This window comes from Theropithecus gelada, chromosome 16 (genome assembly GCF_003255815.1).
Source record: "Theropithecus gelada isolate Dixy chromosome 16, Tgel_1.0, whole genome shotgun sequence".
Lineage (NCBI taxonomy): Eukaryota > Metazoa > Chordata > Mammalia > Primates > Cercopithecidae > Theropithecus > Theropithecus gelada.
In genome coordinates, this window is record NC_037684.1 from 69031803 (window position 1) to 69051651 (window position 19849).

At 39.7% G+C, this 19849-nt stretch overlaps 1 protein-coding gene and 1 long non-coding RNA gene across 3 annotated transcripts in view; one reads left to right on the forward strand and one right to left on the reverse strand.

Moving 5' to 3' along the window:
• The window catches only part of LOC112610268, a 34151-nt gene extending 23897 nt beyond the window's left edge, over positions 1-10254 (reverse strand). Inside the window, exons 1-2 of the long non-coding RNA XR_003116300.1 lie at positions 9492-10254; positions 9052-9101 (exon numbers count right to left, since the gene is read on the reverse strand). This is a non-coding gene — a long non-coding RNA (uncharacterized LOC112610268). The remainder of the gene's footprint in view (positions 1-9051; positions 9102-9491) is intronic.
• MYOCD (myocardin) overlaps positions 1-19849 on the forward strand; it is a 101830-nt gene that overhangs the window by 29568 nt on the left and 52413 nt on the right. For both annotated transcript variants that reach the window (XM_025363625.1, XM_025363626.1), the window contains exons 2-3: positions 9247-9312; positions 19742-19797. In XM_025363625.1, coding sequence (XP_025219410.1) covers positions 9247-9312; positions 19742-19797 — 122 coding nt within the window. The remainder of the gene's footprint in view (positions 1-9246; positions 9313-19741; positions 19798-19849) is intronic.

Below are 19849 nucleotides of genomic sequence, written 5' to 3' on the forward strand. Positions count from 1 at the left end.
CTCAATAATAGCCAATGGTTCAATGACTTACGGAATAACCAAAAAAAAAAAAAAAAGAAAGAAAGAAAGAAAGAAAGGAAAGAAATACTCTACAGCTACTAAAATAGCATCATTTGATGGGTATTAAATGGCATATGAATGTATCTTTGATATATTACTAATAAAAGTCAGCTAATGAAGGAACCCTTATAATGTGATCCCACACAAACATATAGGAAAAGGGACCTAAACTTCATGAATGAAATATTAGCAAGAAGTATCCCTAGTTTAGAGATTATCTTAGTCTGTTCAGACTGCCATAACAAAATGCCATAAACTGGGTAATTTATAAGCCACAATAATTTATTTCTCACCGTTCCAGAGGCTGGAAAGTTAAAGTTACCGGCGGGTTTGGTGTCTGATGAGGGCCCCTTTCCTAATTCATAGAAGTGCCTCTCTCACTGCTTCCTCCCATAGTGGAAGGGGCCAGACAGCTCTCTGGGGCCTCCTTTACAAGGGCACCCATCCCAAATATGAGGACTCTGCCCCCATGACCTAGTGACCTCTCAAACTTCTTAACACCATCATCTTGAGGATTAAGGTTGCAACGTATAACTTTTGGAGAGACACAAACATTAAGATCAGAGCAGATGAGTATGTTTTCTCCTAGAAGCTTTTCTATATTTTGCAATGTTTCTGCATTAAGCCCATATTGTTTTTGCTTCTCATCCCTTTATTCCTTTGTGCTACATTCTAAGAGGACAGTTTAGTTCAACCTTCTAGTTCACAAATTCATTTTTAGTTGAGTTTATTTTGATGAATGAATTTTTACTTTGCAATTAGTGTTAATAGGAAAGATATTATTTTTTGACTTTTAATTTTTTAAATTGTAGTACAATACACATAAAATATACCCTATTAACCATTTTAACTGTACAATTCAGTGGCATTAAGTACATTCACACTGTTGTATAATCATCACTAAGATCTTGCAAAGCTGAAATTCTGGTTCCATTAAACTATAACTCCCCATTCTCTCTTCTCCCAGCGTCTGGAACCCCCCTTCTACTTTCTGTCTCTATGAGATTGACTACTCTAGGTACCTTATATAAGTGGATTTATACAGTGTTTCTACTTTTGTAATTGGCTTATCTCACTCAGTATAATGTCTTCAAGTTTCATCCAAGTCATAGCATGTCAGAATTTCCTTCCTTTTAAGGCTGAATAATATTCCTTTTTTGTTTTTTGTTTTTTTTTTTTTATGACGGAGTCTCGCCCTGTCACCAGGCTGGAGTGCAGTGGTGCAATCTCGGCTCACCGCACTGCAACCTCCACCTCCCGGGTTCAAGCGATGCTCCTGCCTCAGCCTCCACAGTAGCTGCGACTACAGGTGCACGCCACCATGCCCAGCCAATTTTTGTATTTTTTTTTTAGTAGAGACAGGTTTTCACCATGTTGGCCAGGATGCTCTCCATCTCTTGACCTCGCGATCTGCCCGCCTCAGCCTCCCAAAGTGCTGGGATTACAAGTGTGAGCCACCGCACCCGGCCCCATTTTCTAAATATACCACATTGTGTTTATCCTTCGCCCATTGATGGATGCTTGTGTCACTTCCCCTTTTGGCTATTAAGAATAATGCTGCTATGAGGGTAGACGTTCAAGTATCTCTTCATGTCTCTGCCTTCAATTCTTTTGAGTATATAACCACAGGTGGAATTGACGGATCATACAGTAATACTGTGTTTAATATTTTGAGGAGCTGCCATACTCTTTTCCACAGTAGTTGCCCATTTTGCATTCCCATCAACAGCGCACAAGGGTTTTTATCTCTCCATATCCATGTCAACACTTGTTTTCTGTTTTATGGACGGTAGCCATCCCTATGGCTGTGAAGTGATTAATGTATTATTTTTCTGTTGATGAATTCTCTTGCCTGTTTCTGAGAAAGGCCTGTTCCCTTTGTTCATATTGTTCCCTTAAGGGCATGCTCTTTCCTTTGGTTAAGTTTGGAGTCTGTGTTAGCCAGGATGGTCTCGATCTCCTGACCTTGTGATCTGCCCGCCTTGGCCTCCCAAAGTGCTGGGATTACAGGCGTGAGCCACCGCGCCCAGCCTAGGTACACATTTTTAAAACTGTCATTTCTGTTATTTATAGGAAACAGGTGTTTGCTGAGTTTGCCATCTTGAAACAGAAAATATTTGGTATTTTTGCTACTAAAAAAAATAGAATAGGAAGTATAAATTACTACAGATTAGCACCTAGAACAAGATTGTGGCTTATGTTAGAATTTAAGTAAATGAAGAAGTTGACATTATACATCAGTAAGCAAAGGAAATGTTTTAATAAGTGGCAGTTATATATAGTTTCCCAACTATTTGGAATAAATTAGAGGTACAGCCTAGCCTCAAACCATATACCAAATTCCATATGCAGAGATATCATAATCAAAGACAAAGAACGTGAACACATAGGTTAGGCTCAGGAGGGGCAGGATGAACTGGAAAAGAGAGTTTGTGTGGGGAATAATGCGCATATAGGAAAAGACCTCAAAGGCTAGAATAAGGAGTCACCGCAAGATGCTATACCAAGTAATCTTATAAAAAAGGAGTTTGGGGAAATTGATCTGGTAACGCTGTGTAATGTGTATTGCGAGGAGAGCCCACTAATAAAAATAAGAAAAGAAAGACGTGAGATGGTTTAGTCCAGATCTGAACTGACGATTCTTAACTTTTGTAAGTCTCAGAGACTTCCGCAAATCTGATAAAAGTCATAAGCCAGTCCATAGAAATACGCATTTACACACATGCAAGCAACATTTTTGCATACAGAGTCAGAGATTTAACAGGGTCCCTAAAGACCAAGTTCTTGAGGTGGGAGGGAGAGGAATTTATTTTGTGTTCAGGGAAAATTGAGTTTATCTCCCCAGCTAGCATGTTACGCTTGTGAGGATAGTAACTGTCCTATTCACCACTGTATGCCAACAGCAAGCAATGCTTTCACTTAGTAGGCAGTCTAATATGTAATGAATGATTGAATGAATGTAATGAATTAATGCCTTCAATCTTTAGAACTGAAAAATCCGCAAACAATTAAACAAAAAAAAAAGAAGTATGCGAATGGGTGATGTCAAGTAGTCCAGTGATTTCTCCATATCGAAGCAAAGAAATTTTGTCTCCTACCAGACCCTCTTTAGTGTCATTCTTTCACTATTTGTAATGGAATTTTTCTCTCTGTTTTCTTATCTCCCATCTCCTCTGATAATTTTTTTTTCTTTTTTTTTTTTTTTGAGACAGGGTCTCACTTGTTACCCAGGCTGGAGTGCAGTGGCTCAATCTCGGCTCACTGCAACCTCCGCCTCCCAGGTTCAAGCGATTCTCATGCTTCAGCCTCCTGAGTGGCTGGGATTACAGATGTGCGCCACCATGCCCAGCTAAGTTTTGTATTTTTAGTAGAGATGGGATTTTGCCATGTTAGCCAGGCCGCTCTTGAGCTCTGACCTCAGGTGATACCCCCGGCCTCTCAAAGTGCTGGGATTACAGGCATGAGCCACCATGCCTAGCCTCCTTTAATAATATATCTCTCTTCCTTTAGAAATTCTGCTAAAAGGTTTTGTGGCCACTTGCTTAAAGATGATGCCCGATATCAGTGTTCCAGCCCTGACCTCTCAGCCTTTCTCCAGCCCTATATCTTAATTGTTTATCAGGCACCTTGTTTCTTATTTACCAGGACACCAAAAATTCAGATTGTCTAAAACTAAGCTCATCATTTTTTCAGAGTTCTCTGTCAACTTTATTATAGCATAACTCTAACACATGTTTTCAGAACCCTAAATCTTTAAGCTTTAAATTAAAGGAGCTTAAATTTGGAAGCCGTGGCTTTCTTTGGGAATCTAATGTGTGCTATGGACCCATACCCAAGAAAAAAAATGCATATATGCAGATATAGTTGCATACATTAAGTAGCTGTATTTCTTGCAACATATTCAAAGATCCCACACTAACAGCCCCTTGAAAGATAGTAATATGTATTTGTTTGTTTCTTTTTTTTTTTGAGACGGAGTCTTGCTCTTGTCACCCAGGCTGGAGTGCAATGGCACAATCTCAGCTCACTGCAACCTCTGCCTCCCAGGTTCAAGCAATTCTCCTGCCGCAGCCTCCCGACTAGCTGGGACTACAGGCACACGCCACCACACTCTGCTAATTTTTTGTATTTTTAGTAGAGATGGGATTTCACCATGTTGGCCAGGCTGGTCTTGGACTCCTGACCTCGTGATCCACCCACCTCGGCCTCCCAAAGTGCTGGGATTATAAACGTGAGCCACCGCACCCAGCCAGTAAGCATATAATTCTATCCTCCTTCACGTCACCAAAATCTTCTAATTCTTTTTGTTCAAAGTGTTTTTAATATTTTCCCCTTTTGTTTCCATTTCCACTGCCTTTGTCCAGTTCAATCTAAGTCAGAATGACTTAATAGCTAGAGAACTGAAAGAGTCTTCTAATTGGCTAACTCTAACAATGGGAGATCTTTATAAACTTTTGTCTTCGTTTGATTAAGATCTATGATATTGAAAGACAAAATAATTGAGAATTCTTATTTATAATGGTTATAATGTATAAAATGTGTTGTTTAATGGAAAACTTGGAAAACAACTTGTTCCTATCACATTTGGATAAAAATTCACCAGTAAAACTGCCTGGGCCTGAATATTTGTGTGTGTGTGTGTGTGTGGGAGGGGTTATAATAATCAATAATGATTTAAGAAACATATTGCTATTCAGATTTTCTGTGTATTTTTTGCTATCAATTTTGGCAAGCTTTAGTTTTCAAGAAATGTATCCACTTTAAGTGTTTAATTTATTAGCACATATTTGTTAATGATATTTTCTCATTATCTTTAATGTCTAGAATATATGGTTATAACACATTTTTTAGTCTCGTTATTGATAAATTTTATTCTCTACTTTTATAATCCGATACTTTGGGAGACCGAGGCAGGTGGATCACTTGAGGTTAGGAGTTCTAGACCAAACTCACCAACATGGCGAAACCCGTCTCTACTAAAAATACAAAAATTAGCCTGGCATGGTGGCACACGCTTGTAATCCCAGCTACTCAGGAGGCAGAGGCAGGAGAATTGCTTGAACCCGGGAGACAAAGGTTGCAGTGAGCCGAGATCGTGCTACTGCACTCCAGCCTGGGTGACAGAGTGAGACTCTGTCTCAAAATAAATAAATAAAATAAAATAAAATAAAGTCAGTCTAGTTAGGAGTTTTTCAGTTTTGTTAATCTTTGCAAATAACCAGCTTTTGGCATTGTTAATATTTTCTACTACTTGTCTGTTTTCTATTATAAAGATTTCTGCTTTAATCTTTATTATTTCTTATTTCTACTTACTATGAGCATACTTCTTCTTTATCTTCTTATGGTAGAATCTTAGGTCATTGATTTCAAACCTTTCTCTTTTTCTAATATAAGTATTTAAAACTCTAAATTTCCCTCTAATCACTGCTTTAGCTGTATCTCATAAGTTGTAATATGGGTTATGGGAAATTGTAACATGAAATAGTCATAATATGTTGTATATTTTTTATTATTCAGTTTAAAATATTTTTTATTACTCTTGTGATTCTGTTTTGACTATGGATTATCTAGAAATGTATTACCAAACATTTTTGTTAATAGCATATTGCTTTTGAGTAATAATTAATTCCAGTGTGGACAGAAAATGTACTCTACATGATATCAATTATTTCAAATTTATTAAAACGTATTCTATGGCCTAGTATATATTGATAAATGTACCATGTACACTTGAAAAGAATGTTTATTCTGCAGTTGTTGGCTGTAGTGCTAAACAGCTATTAATTATATCAAGATGTTTGATATTATTGCTCAAATCCTCTATGTCATTAGTATTTTTTAAAATCTAATTATGTCAGATGTTGACAGAGGAGTCTTAAAATCTCCTACTGTCATTTTGAAATTGTCTATCTAGTCCTTTAATTCTGTCCATTTTTGTTTCATGTATTTTGAGGTTCTGTTCTTAAATGCATATCCATTTATAATTGCTATGTCTTCCTGATGAATTCTCCCTCTTATAATTATAAAATTTCCATTATTTATCGCTAACAATACTCTGTGACTTGATGTCTATTTTATGTGACATTAATATAGTTATTCCAGCTTTCTTATGCTTGCTGTCTGTATGGTATATCTTTTTTCCATCTACTTACTTTCAACCAATCTGACAGTTTATATATAAAGTGTGTCTCCTGCAGACAACATATAATTGAATATGGCTTTTATAAATTCTTTCTGATAAACTCTGTTTTATTTGAGCATTTCAACTATTAAAATTTGACGTAATTATTGACATGGTTGGATTTGGATCTACCATTATATTACTTGTTTTTTGTTTGTCCCTATGCTTTCGTTTCCTATATTCCCCCTCTCTTGCCTTCTTTGGATTACTTGACACTTTAGCATTCCATTTCAATTTATAGGGTGTTTTTAGTTATACCCTTTGTGTACTTATTATTGGTTACAGTATAATCATTAATTACGACTGTCTATCTATAGTTAGTATTATACCACTGCATGTAAACTATAGAAATTTGGCAATCATAAGAAGTCCTTTACGTTATCACTGTAATCTGTATTACATCTATGTTCCTTAAGAGCATCGCAAGACAAAGTTATAATTTTTCCTTATAAAGTTGTATATGTTTAATTAAGAAGAAAAATAAATATCTTTAATATTTATTAATAGAGTTACCATTTCTGACATTCTTTATTCATTCCTGAATATCTGTGTTATCTTCTGGTATCATTTCCCTTGCGCCTGAAGAATTTACTTCAGCATTTCTTGTAAGAAATTATATTATTTTTTCTTTACCTGAAAATGTCTTTATTTCGCCTTCATTCCTAGAGGACATTTTCTATTCTGAGTTGGTAGATTGGGGGATGGGGTGTTTATTTGTTTCTCTTTTAGTTTTTTTTTTTTTTTTTTTTTTTTTTTTTTTGAGACGGAGTCTCGCTCTGCCGCCCAGGCTGGAGTGCAGTGGCCGGATCTCAGCTCACTGCAAGCTCCGCCTCCCAGGTTTTACGCCATTCTCCTGCCTCAGCCTCCCGAGTAGCTGGGACTACAGGCGCCCGCCACCTCGCCCGGCTAGTTTTTTGTATTTTTTAGTAGAGATGGGGTTTCACCGGGTTAGCCAGGATGGTCTCGATCTCCTGACCTCGTGATCCACCTGTCTCGGCCTCCCAAAGTGCTGGGATTACAGGCTTGAGCCACCGCGCCCGGCCTAGTTTTTTATTTTCTAGCTTTCATCGTTTCTGAAGAGAAGTCTGTGGCTATTTAAATCAACACTTTTCTTTATACAATGTGTTGTTTCTCCCCCACCTGTTTTTAAGATTTTTTTCTCTTTATCTTTGGCTTCAGTCATTGGATTATTATGTATCCAAGTGTGGTTTTCTGTGTATACATTTGGTGTAGGGTTTATTGAGCCTTTTGAATCTGTACATTTTTTTTCACCAATTTCAGGAAGCTTTTGTGATTTGGAAATTGTCTATTTATTCTTTTAATTCTGTCCATTTTTGCTTTATGTATTTTGAGGTTCTGTTCTTAAATGCCTATCCATTTATAATTGCTACGTCTTCCCTCTTATAATTATGAAATTTCCATTCTTGATCTCTGACGATACTCTGTGACTTGATGTCCATTTTATGTGACGTTAATCTGCTCTACTTCAATTAAATTAAAACTTGCTCTATGGCTCTGCTGTACTTCTGGGACCTTAATTACCTAACATTAAACTTTTAGATATTGTCACACTGGTCCCTGAGGCTAACGTTAGACTTTTAGATATTGTCACATTAGTCCCTGAAGCTCTGCTCATTTTTTTTTTCATCTTTTTTCTCTCTCTTCTCCAGTTTGATCTATCTTCAAGTTTACTGACTCACTCTTTTGATATTCTTCTATTAAGTCCATTCAATAATTTTTTATTCCAGATACCGTATTAAGTTTTAATGTTCTACTTTGTTTCTTTATGTGTTCTGTTTTGCTGCTGAGATTTCCTATTTTTTGTCCATTTCTTTTACTTCATTGAACCTAGTTGGAAATAACTATTTTAAAGTATTTGTCTGATCATTTCAACATCTGACTCATCTCAAGGTTTGCATCTGTTCATCGTCTTTTCCATTTAGAATTGGTCACATTTTCCCAGTTTTTTGTGTTAGAGTATTTTAGATTGTATTCTGGACATTGTGAGCCTTACGTTATACAGACTCCGAGTTCTGTGGCAGTCCTCTGGAAAACATGGTTTTTATTTTAGCGATGATTAATCCAAGTGGATTCAAACTTTAAGATCTCTCGTCAATATATACAGAGAACATGGAATATCCATGAGGAGGAGTCTGCATTTGCAAAGATAGAATGTGTTTGGAGGAGAGGGGCAGTGGGAAGGAGAACACTGTAAATACTGCCCTCAGAAGTTAATAATTCAATATTATTTAACTTTTACCATTACATGTCTATGATACATACAATCTATTTGTGCTATAGATACATAATATTGGGAACATACTTATATTTATTTATAACATATAATTTTGACAATCTTACAGTGTTTTAATTTTTCTAAGAAAAGCACAACCCCAATAGGCCTTTGAATTCCCAGGAGAATTCCAGATTCTCATACTACTACCACTTATCAAAATGTCTTTACATGTGCCACACATTCTGCTAAGCAATGTGCATACATTGTTTTATCAAACTTTATAGCAACACCACCAGGTAGGCATCGTTTTCATTTACAAATGAGGAAACTGAGCGTAAGAGATGTTAAGCAACTTGCTTAGGGATACACAGCTATTAAGGGGGTAGAGATGAGATTTGAACCTAGGTGGGACTCTGTCTCCCCTCTTGATATCATTGGTTGCCACCCAAGTGGAATTAGATGATATTTATCTTACAAATGACAGAATGTGGAGAGAGAGAGTGTGGCACTGTGAAAATAACATGCGCTTCAAAGAGGAGACAAGTATTCTAATTCTAGTTTGGGACAGACTTACCGCAAAACCTTGTAACTTTCTCAGCTTCTCTCCTTCTTCTTCCACTGTGTCTACAACAGAAATTAAAATGTACTTCATAATAATTTTCAGAACTCTTTTAGAAATAAAATGAGATGAGCTATGAATGTATAATGAAAGTATAATGATTGTAATGATATTTAGCCCAACTGACAAACTAACACTTCCTTTTCTAAGTTTTACAGTTAAGACTTCAACAAAGAAGGACTCAGGAACAGCTGGCTAACCAAGGCTTAATACCACGTGAGTACCTGCATCTCTTAATTACTGATGTACGTAGGGCCACACCATTTGGGAGCTGGAAAGTGCCTCAGAGGTCATTTAGTTTAAGCCAATGCCATGGTCTCCCAAGATCTTCAAAGCATTGGTATCAGCAGAAATCCCAAACCTTGGATGCTTTGCCCCAACTGCTACCTACTCACCTGCAAGGGGCTCCTTTTAATGATACTGGTTATGCCTAAAATTCCAATGTAGTGGATTTGTTCTCAGGGTAAACACAATTCAGTATGGGCACCCCTGACTCATCTACTTTTAAAATTGGATATAATTAATATTCATTCCAGAAGCATCAATTACATCGTCTTTTTCTCACCTCCTCAGTTTCAGTTCTGTTTGGGGTATTTGAGTCCACAAGTAATTGAATATTGGTCAAGTATTTCCTTTCTAGAAGGTGGAGTGGCAATACCATTTTAGCATAAATGATATAATGTTGACTTACTGGCCACGATCTGGGTAAAAGAAGAAGGATTATTGTATATTTTAGAAGATATATTTTAAATTTTCTACCAATTCAGCAATGAAAGCTAATTCCTGGTTATCTGTGGAAACAGAGAAAAGGGTACTCTGGATGAATAAGTCATGGGTGAAGCTGTTCTAGGCCACAGATTCTAACTTCCTCTCCAATAAAATTTAAAAATCAAGATCTATAATGACTTGTGCAGAAATTCAGGTGTCTGTAAAATGCTGTTGTGACTGTTACTTCAGAGTTCAGTACACAACAAGCAAAAGTCTGCCCTTGAAAAACTGTAGTGTAGTTAGTTATATGGAAGCCCTATGTGTAGGTCTGTATAGTGTAGTTAGTTATATTAGTTAGAAAAAATGTTGCGTAGTTAGTTATGTGGAAGCACTATGACCCATGGCTGAACACTGAAAGTTTAGTCTTTGTTTCAGAGACAGAACAAAACTAAGAATTTTTCAAGCCTCTTGTTTTGTAATGCAAAAGTAATCCTTTGTTCGTGGCTGAGCTCTACAAATAGTAAACAGTATGTGACCTTAAACTGGGACAACTCTTTCAGAGGTTTGTGAAGTACAAAAGAAACAGCTCAGCCTGCTATTTCAAGGCTGTTTAAGCAACGTTGACAGCTATGCTGAGAAAGCAAAGGAGCAAGTCCATGCGTGGCCTGTTTCATCTTAGCCTTTCCTTGGAGGTGCTAAAGACAGGGAGAAACCAAAGGTCTGCAGATGTCAGATCAGGTCAAGACAATTTCGCTCAAAGCTGATAATCTATCCCTTCACTGATGTTTCTTTCTCCTTAATTCTGGAAAGCCAGATGGAGCAGATGGACCCAGGACCTTTCCGTAAGCCCAAGTTGTGCACACCTGATTTAAAGTTTGACTCATGTGCTTAAATACTCTGGGCCTGGGTCTTGCAGCTGGCATTTGGCTGAGAATAAATATTTTTTGAGGGATACGGGGTTAAATCTGAAAATTAGTAAAAACACCCAATGAAGATGGTAATTCACACTCTCATACATTTTTAAATAACACCTGTCATGTAAGTTATATAAGTCAAATGTTCATTTGTATAGTAGAGTCCAATGAAGATATAGTATTTTGTTCTGCAGGAATTCCAGAATCAAATAATATCCATATTAACAAAATACCACTTAACTGAAATTTTGCATCTTTAGTCCATTGCATCATTAAGATAATTTCTAGAAAAAAAAAATCTGACAAATCATGAAATAATAAAGTATTTTAAAATCACACACTATGATGAAGGCTTTCCCCAATCTTCAGCTACCTCCTCTCAACCAGGCTTTCCAAGAGTGTAGATTCTGCTACGGAAAAGTGTCCAAGTCATGACAGGTGCACACCGCAGGCCCCGCCTGTACAGATTTTTTCTACTTAGCTCTTCTCAGGAAGCTAGAGATAGGATGCATCTCTTCAACTGCTGATGGTTAGCCTCTTCAGCCCAGTGAGAGATTAAACATGCAATCTACATGCATTTCAGCAGAGCAGTGTGTTTCCTCTGGAACCTAAGGAAACATGTATAAATGCAAACGATTGGGAGAAGGAAAGAGGAACCAAGGGCCTCAGGATGTTTTCAATTCAATTTAATTCAACAAATTTTATTATAAACCAGGCTATATACAGGGGACTGTGACAGGCACTTTAGGGATAATGATAACAAGCAAGATGGCCCCTCAGAGAGAGTCAAGATATGAGGGAGAAAGCTGATAAAAAGCACATAGAAGCAGGCCGTGCACGGTGGCTCAAGCCTGTAATCCCAGCACTTTGGGAGGCTGAGGCGGGCAGATCACGAGGTCAGGAGATCGAGACCATCCTGGCTAACGTGGTGAAACCCCGTCTCTACTAAAAATACAAAAAAAAAAAAAAATTAGCCGGGCCTGGTGGCGGGCGCCTGTAGTCCCAGCTACTTGGGAGGCTGAGGCAGGAGAATGGCGTGAACCCAGGAGGTGGAGCTTGCAGTGAGCCGAGATCGCACCACTGCACTCCAGCCTGGGCGACAGCACGAGACTCCGTCCAAAAACAAAACAAACAAACAAAAAAACCATAATCCAGTGTGCAACTCATTACCTGACACAAGAAGACTTTATTTTTTCATTCTATTATTTACATTTTTTGAAACAGAAAGTGAAAGAAAAGGAGAAAGGAAAGGAGGAAAGAAAAAAAGTTAATATTCCTTAAAGCCTACCTAATTCTGTGATTTTCTAATTTTTTAATTGTTAAATCTTATGCACTATATATATATGTGTGTGTGTGTGTATACATATATACATATATATATGCACTGGCTGAGGCAGTGTCAAGGGTGTCTGCCCCATTTACTAGGCCCCTCCTCATCCCTTCCAGAAACCCCCTGATAATTCTCTCTGTGGTGCTGGTTCTCCTCAGAATAGAGTTTGAAAACCCCTGACCCATCCCAATCCCTGTTTGTCTTTCTTGTTCATGAAACTGAGGTTGAAGAGGCCTAAGAGATTTTTCCAATGTCGCAAAGCCTAGATCTCGTGTGGTCCCATTTTCTACAGTTTCATTTATGAGAATGTAAACCCATGCCAGATAAAATTATTCATAAAATCTCTCACTTTATTCATAAAATTTTAAATAGTTGCAATCTTTTTAAACATGTCGTAAATTGTCAAAACTCAAAGCTGATGGCTAAGTGAACTGTTAATTGTCCTTATAAAATAGCAATACTATTTTTTTTTTTTTTTGGGACAGAGTCTTGCTCTGTTGCCCCCAGGCTGGAGTACAATAGCGTGATTTCAACTCACTGCAACCTCCGCCTCCTGGGTTCACACCATTCTCCTGCCTCAGCCTCCCGAGTAGCTGGGACTACAGGCGCCTGCCACCACGCCTGGCTAATTTTTTGTATTTTTAGTAGAGATGGGTTTCACCATGTTAGCCAGGATGGTCTCGATCTCCTGACCTCGTGATCCACCCGCCTCGGCCTCCCAAACTGCTAGGATTACAGGCGTGAGCCACTGCACCTGGCCAGACTTACTATTTTTAACTCATCAACAGAAGCACCTGCCAATAATTAGTTGTGAGTTTTACATTAGGTTAAATCTTCAGGGCTTATCCACTGGATAATATGCAACTCCCTCCTATTGGGGAGGAGCTGAGGCCAGAACCTGTGTCTCCTGATCCCTGCCTAGGCTCCTTTTCTCAAACGTTCAAAATGAATTGCTTGGCCTTTAAAAACACTTACTTATATTGCTATCATAAGGCATTTTACGGCCAAAAAATTCAGTTAGAACTTGGAAAATTTAAAAAGTGTATCATGTGAAAATGCCAAAGATAAACCAATGATTTAAATGCAGTGGCTTCAAGTTCTACATCATAATGTATGCTTCGCTGTGATGAGCATCAAATGAAAGATTTCACTGACTTACCTGTATGGCAGGTCTCCCTTCAATGGCATTCCAAACTGATAATTAAATTATGAGGCTCCTCCCCCATTGACTTTAATGAGGTGAATCATGTGTAATTCTAGTGAAACTAATCCAAATGGAAATTTTCTTCCTTCCCTTTTCCTGGGCATGCATCCTACAGGTTTGGAGCTTGCTGCAGAGTAATAAACAGTCATTAGCAACCAGCAACAAATTCTTTTTTATAATCCTTGTAAATCAATTCTCTTAAACATTCGCTTCATTCTTATGTGTGGGCATTATGAGTTTAGGCTAATTTCCCTCTTTATGTGCTTTGAATGAATTTAAAGGCACCATCTCTTGATTTTTAATCATGACGGGCAGGGTTCTGAGGCCAGGACAGAATCACCAGAACAACTTTAAATAGCAGGTAAAGGGTTCTCAGTCCAGGTGCATTTACAATGGCAGTTGTGAAATTCACATTTTCAAAATCGGCATGAAACCTTAATGAAATGTCCTCTCAAAGTTAACTTAGAAATATTACTTACAGGACTTATTGTTTAGATTTCTCTCCAAAATCTCACCTCTAAATCTCAATATGGAGATTTCAAATTGCCTACTTCGCCATCATCAACCAGGATTCATAGGAAATGGTTTCACTATCCCTCCCTTTTGGGCTCAAGGTTGCAAGAGGACATCAAGGTTCTCTACATTCTTGTGGCATTAGGACAGAGGCCACCTCCTTCCCTAGACCTGTTGGGCCTGTTCATTATTTCTTATGCAAATTTTCTCTCCTGCAACTCTTCTCCCTGGGTATCACTCTCCTGGGTAAAATTTTAAATAACACCATTTTATTCCAACCACTTCAGAAGACTTGATGTGGAAGGATGACCAGCCATGTAAATCAGACTCAATAAACTGGTCATAGAGCATTTCAATAAATATTTATTAATCCTTTGCTGTGAGAAAGGCTCTGGGGAACACACACAGAGAAGTCGGACTCAACTTCTGTTTCAAAGTGCTTCCAGTCTAGGAGGGGTCCCAAACCACCCCCATTTAATCATCTCATTGAATAATTTTGGACAACTTCGCACCACTGCATAAGAATGGGTAGCCAGGAAAATTGAAGGAAAAATCGCTTTTTCCTCTCCCTCTCCCTCTCCCTCTGCTACTAAAGCGAATCTATGGTGTTTCACCCAGGGGAAAGATGTAAGAAGGTTTAATTTATTCTCCTGGAATACAGAAGATGAGATTAGGGAGCTAAAGTGGATTTGAGAGGACACGGGGCCCACAGAGGCTGCTACGTGTCCACAGAGTCTCAGAGAAAGCCGCTGCTGGCCAGAATGAAATGTCTGGGCAGCCTAGTTCCATGATCTGATCGATGTAAATGAATTTAAAGATACAATGAGCTGTCTATGAATGGTGCTGCCTTTATTTTTTTTGCAGACTAATCCAAGCTACAGCAGCCACATACTTACTGCAAAACCTTGGTAAATCCCTGAATTTTGTGGTACTTCTGAATAGCAAGAAGAATGACCGGGGCAATTCCCGCACCCCTATCACATGCAGCTTCACGATAGTTTTGAGAAGTTGACCGGACAAAGCCTCTCTTCCTTTTCTCAGTGCATTCATTTGACTTGGCTTTTCCCTACAGCACCCTACCACACACTGTCGGCTGTTTGAGCAGTACACGGCGCAAGGGAATGAATCTGTCTGCCTCTTCCCTTCTTTCTAACATCTCAAATTCAGAGATAGAGAAAGGTGCCCTGGATTTTCATGTCGATCCCATTTGGGTCAAAAATCTTACCTTCCTTCTTTTCCCCCCATCTCTCCTTCAATTTTCCCATTTCCCTGTTCCTTAGAAACTAGAAAACCAGTCATTACAGGCACACTTTGAATTCGTCCTTGTACCCTCCTTCTGAGAAATTCCAAAGCGTTCACAGATGTTGCATCAAATTCTCCAAGTGCGCTAGCCAGGTCTTGAACATCACAAAGCTACACTAGGAAATGCACTGTTTTCAGACCATTAAGACTATCATTGGGGTAACAGACCCTTAAGACTATCATTGGAGTACTGAACTGGCAATTTTTTTCCAAGCGTAAAAGAAAATATAATCTCCAAAGCATTATCATTATGTATAGTATGTATCCTGTTTGGAAAAAAAAAAAAAGTTCTTATGACCCGATTTGTCTTTAAAAGCAAGACGGAGAGAAGATAAGCATGAATAAGCCCATTTTTATAAGTGGGAAAGAGAGAGCACAGGAAAACTCTCAGGCCTACTCCAAGTTATACCAAAAGCAAGAGCAGAGCTCAAATGGATGGTTCCCAAAATTTTAGCCACCCGGGACTTCTTCAATTCTACCCAACACCGCCATAAGTTTTACGTTTAAAATAGCGTTGTCTTCCCTGTCCCCCTAAAGAATCCTACATACATTAATTATTAATCCACGCATTTTTAAATAGTTAATGTTATGTTTTTAAGTTAATTTTCTAATTCATGGTATATAAATTTACCAGCTAGTGCTTGTTGATGAGAACTACCGTAACTAAACCAAGTCTCTATGATTCCGGGCCGGAGCAATGAAAAGTGACAGCTTTGTGAGTCTAAGCAGCCTTTCTCCGGGCAGACCTACTCTTTCTGTTCAGCTTTTTGAAATGCTGAAAATCAGTCCTGGTCATTCATTGCTCCCGTTTGGAAGTCCTAGGTTCCCAACACCCCTAGATCTAGATCCACTGGACTTATAAAGCCCATCACAGCGGTTCTGAAGCTTTTGCATCAGAATCACCCAGAAGTCTTGTTAAAACACAGATTCCTGGGTCCTACTGGCAGAGTTTCTGATTCTGTGGGGCTGGGTTGGGGCCCAAGAATTGGAATTTCTTTTTTTCTTTTCTTTTCTTTTTTTTTTTTTTTTTTGAGACAGAGTCTCACTCTGTCACCCAGGTTGAAGTGCAGTGGTGCGATTTTGGCTCCCTGCAACCTCTGCCTCCTGGATTCAAGCGATTCTCCTGCCTCACCCTCCCGAATAGCTGGAATTACAGGCTCCTGCCACCGTGCCCACCTAATTTTTGTATTTTTAGTAGAGACAGGGTTTCACCATCTTGGCCAGGCTGGTCTTGGACTCCTGACCTCGTGATCCACCTGCTTTGGCCTCCCAAAGTGCTGGGATTACAGGGGTGAGTCACCACACCCAGCCAAGAATTGGGATTTCTAACACGTTCCCAGTTGCTGAAGATGCTGGTCCGGAGGCTGCACTTTGAGAACACTGCATTCATTGATGCCCTGAAGTCTCTGGCTCTTTAATTCTGCCTCTTGGTCCTGTTAGTAGCAATGGATCTGGGATTGCTCCAAGCCTGCGGCTGAATGGTCCCATTAAGAGAAGTCAGGGCCTGCACCAGGCACAGCCCAACACCAGGTACCGCCCTGCTTCTGCTGCCAGAGTTGCCCAACTCCAGGGACCCTACCCTGTGCTGAGGAGTGAGGCCCCTGCCTTCACTGAGTTCTCTGTGGCTCCACGGCCTGTTTTCTCCTTTTACTGGGATCCTGCTGGAGGCATGAGGTTACGGCGGAGAGCAGAGGACTGCAGGAAGACTGTTCTTATCTCGGAATCTTTTTTCTAAGTTCTAAGTAAGCAAATGTTTATATGCTCGGCTGACCCAAATTAGCGAGAGCTTTGGGGACAGAAATAGGAATAGCCTGCAACAAAACTCTGAGGCAAGAACACAAATTCCCTCGTGAGGAGCCATTAATCTTCCTCCAGGGGGAATGAGTTAGATGTGTGGCTGATTGAATTTACAACAGTATTTTAACTCAAAATCACATGGAGTTTTTTAAAAATGTAGAATCCAAATTCCTTTTCAATCTTAAATGTCAAAGTTCTTTAAATACAGAATGTTGCCATTTGATACTCCCCAGGCTGGCAGCAGAAGTGGTTTTTTATGTATTTTCCCAAAAGCCAGCTGAGAGGTGGGGAGCTCCATTGCTTTTGTTGGCCTTCATGGGAGGTGGCTAAAACCCACGGTCTCTGCGGTCACTGAGAAGGCAAACCTCAAGCCCAGGTCCATGGCAGGATAGTTTTCCATGGTGTGACCTCAAGCCAGTGCCCCATAGAACACCCCTTAACCTCTGAGGAGAAGAGCATGTGGTAAAATACAGCATGTGGACCTCTCTGGCTTTCTTCCCAAGTCCTTGCTAAATGGAGATAGTTTCTTCCACCCTGTGGTAGAAGATTCCAGAAGACCTTTGTGCTCCTGGCATCAGAGAACTGGACCGTGTGAATCATCTCCCAGGGGAGTTATTAACACCAAGAAGTGATGAATTGTAGCTCTATGAAGCTGAGATACAGGAAATACAGTGTTTCTTAGAACAATTAATACGCTTTGCTAATAAGCATTGAACAGCCTCAGAGACATGAGAACCCGTTAAATTCCTCCTAAACCCCAAGCCCAGTTAAAACCAATTGTGTTTGGAATGTCAGAGATATCCCAAGATCTATTCATGCTATTCCCTTCGGGGAGTTTCTAGATGAAAAGGCTATGCTATTCTTTTTAACCACTTAATAAGACTACACGAAGATCGATTCCTTTTTTGGGTTATGTAAGTAATTAAACTACACCAATATGCAATACCTAACTAAATGATTACCAGGAGACAAGACAGAGGAAGGAGCTATTGATAGAGATTGTATAGATCCGCAATGGCCCACGGGACTTCAAGCAGACTTTGTATCATAATCTGGTTGCTTACGGGGAAAGGGAGTTGCTTTGCAGAACTCCCTCGACATAAATTCCACCTGCGATCAAACGCAGGCAAAGGCAAGCCTTGTTAAGGATGATGACCAGACCCAACTCAAAGAAAATGCATGAGCAACACAGGACAACTGCATATAAATTTCTCAGAATCACTGAGTTGGGAGAAATGGGAGAAAAGGGTCATCTAAAAAGGGAGGTTTTGCAGAGAAGCTCATTTTAAGAGGACAAAGCAGAAAGCAAAGACAACTGTAAAACAGTTTCCAGATCAATGGTATTCAAGAAGCGTGTTCATTTTTTTTTTTCTATAAGAAGGGAAGTCTCTTAATCTTTGGTCAAAGTGAGAAGGATGCCTGTCAACTATTTTTGGCACAAGGAAGCCAGATGGGGTAGTTCTGCAACATTGTTAATGTTGGGGGTGAACAGGGAGATTTATAGAGAGTGTGACTTATTAACTCCCCAAGCAGCATCCTTAAAGAGGATACTATGGCCAACTACCATTATGGTAGCCACCGTGACTACAACTATGTCTGCTTGATCTCCAGCAAACCCTGCTGAGAACTATGTCCAGATTCAGCATGGTCTTAAGGGTTGAATGAGGCATGTGTGCACACACACGCACACGCACACGCACATACACACACTCACACACACACACACACCCTGATCTGGTCAGAAACCTAATTTTTGTGCTGGCCAAGATTTGGAAGAATATTGCATTGCCTGCAGCTTATGGTAAACCACTGTTCGAGTAATATTGGAACTCTGGATCATGTGATTCCTCAAGTTGTCCAGACATACAATTCAGGGGGAGAAAAATCAATGCAAGTCTGTAACTGCTAATCCACCTTATCACTTACCATGAAAAGTGATTATTTGTGGCTCCTGATTGAGATTGTTCTAGATTAGGAAAATCAAGGCAAAATGTAGAATTTTGCAAAATGATGTTCTACTTCTTTGCTCAAAGGAGTTTATTAAACCCCCATAAGAGGTGCTATGAAGTTGTGATGAGGAGGAGGTCATGGGAAGAGAGTGAAGCAGGTTGTTCACAGCTGCCGTGTGTTCTGTACGACTGACCAGTGCCTGTGTCTACTGGTTGTTCATATTTTACATATCACACCTTGAAAGAGGTTAGAGTTGTCACAGGACCTATGTTCCCAGCCCTAATTGATCCTGAGCAAGTCAGTCAATTTCTGTGGACCTCAGTTTCCCCATTCTGTTCACTGTTGGAGTTAACTTCCCTGTCTCCAAGGTTCCTTCCAGCCCTCAAAGTTTGATTCTCTGCTTCTCACTCAACACCCTCAGTTGCATGTTCCTGACCTACCAGCCACACACTTTATCCAGAGTACAGTCCCTTCCTCCAAAGCACCACCCCACCCCACCCCACAGACACAGACCACAGTCATCCCCTGAGCCTTTTGCACTCTAGGACAGAGCAAAGTCAAAGAGGGTGTTAGTTACCCAAGTCTACACCTCTCCCTCAAACCAGAGCATTCTTTCTGTTTTCAGCTATCCACCACCCCTTCTATTTCCTCCAGAACTTGGAATGCCCTGCCTCCATCACGTCTCTTCTTGTTGCACATCCTGCCTCTGCTAATCCCCCGTTTGAGGCTTCGATTCCACTTCCTCTGTCTCCTATGGCTTCAGGGCCGCTGGTGTCCTCCAGGCCTGTCCTCTGTCATTGCTTGTGGCCTAATAAAGGCAATCACCTCCCTACTGTGCATAACTCAGCAAGCACACCGGCAAACTCTGTGATACTGACCGATGCCCATAACCCAGTCTCCACTCATGGTTTTATGTGTCTGTTTCAGCACTGAAACGTCCAGCTGAATTCCATGAGCAAAGAAAACATTTGGAGAGTGACAAGGTAATTTTTGCACATGTCTTTACCCAAGCTTAGGCTACAGGTTATGAATCTC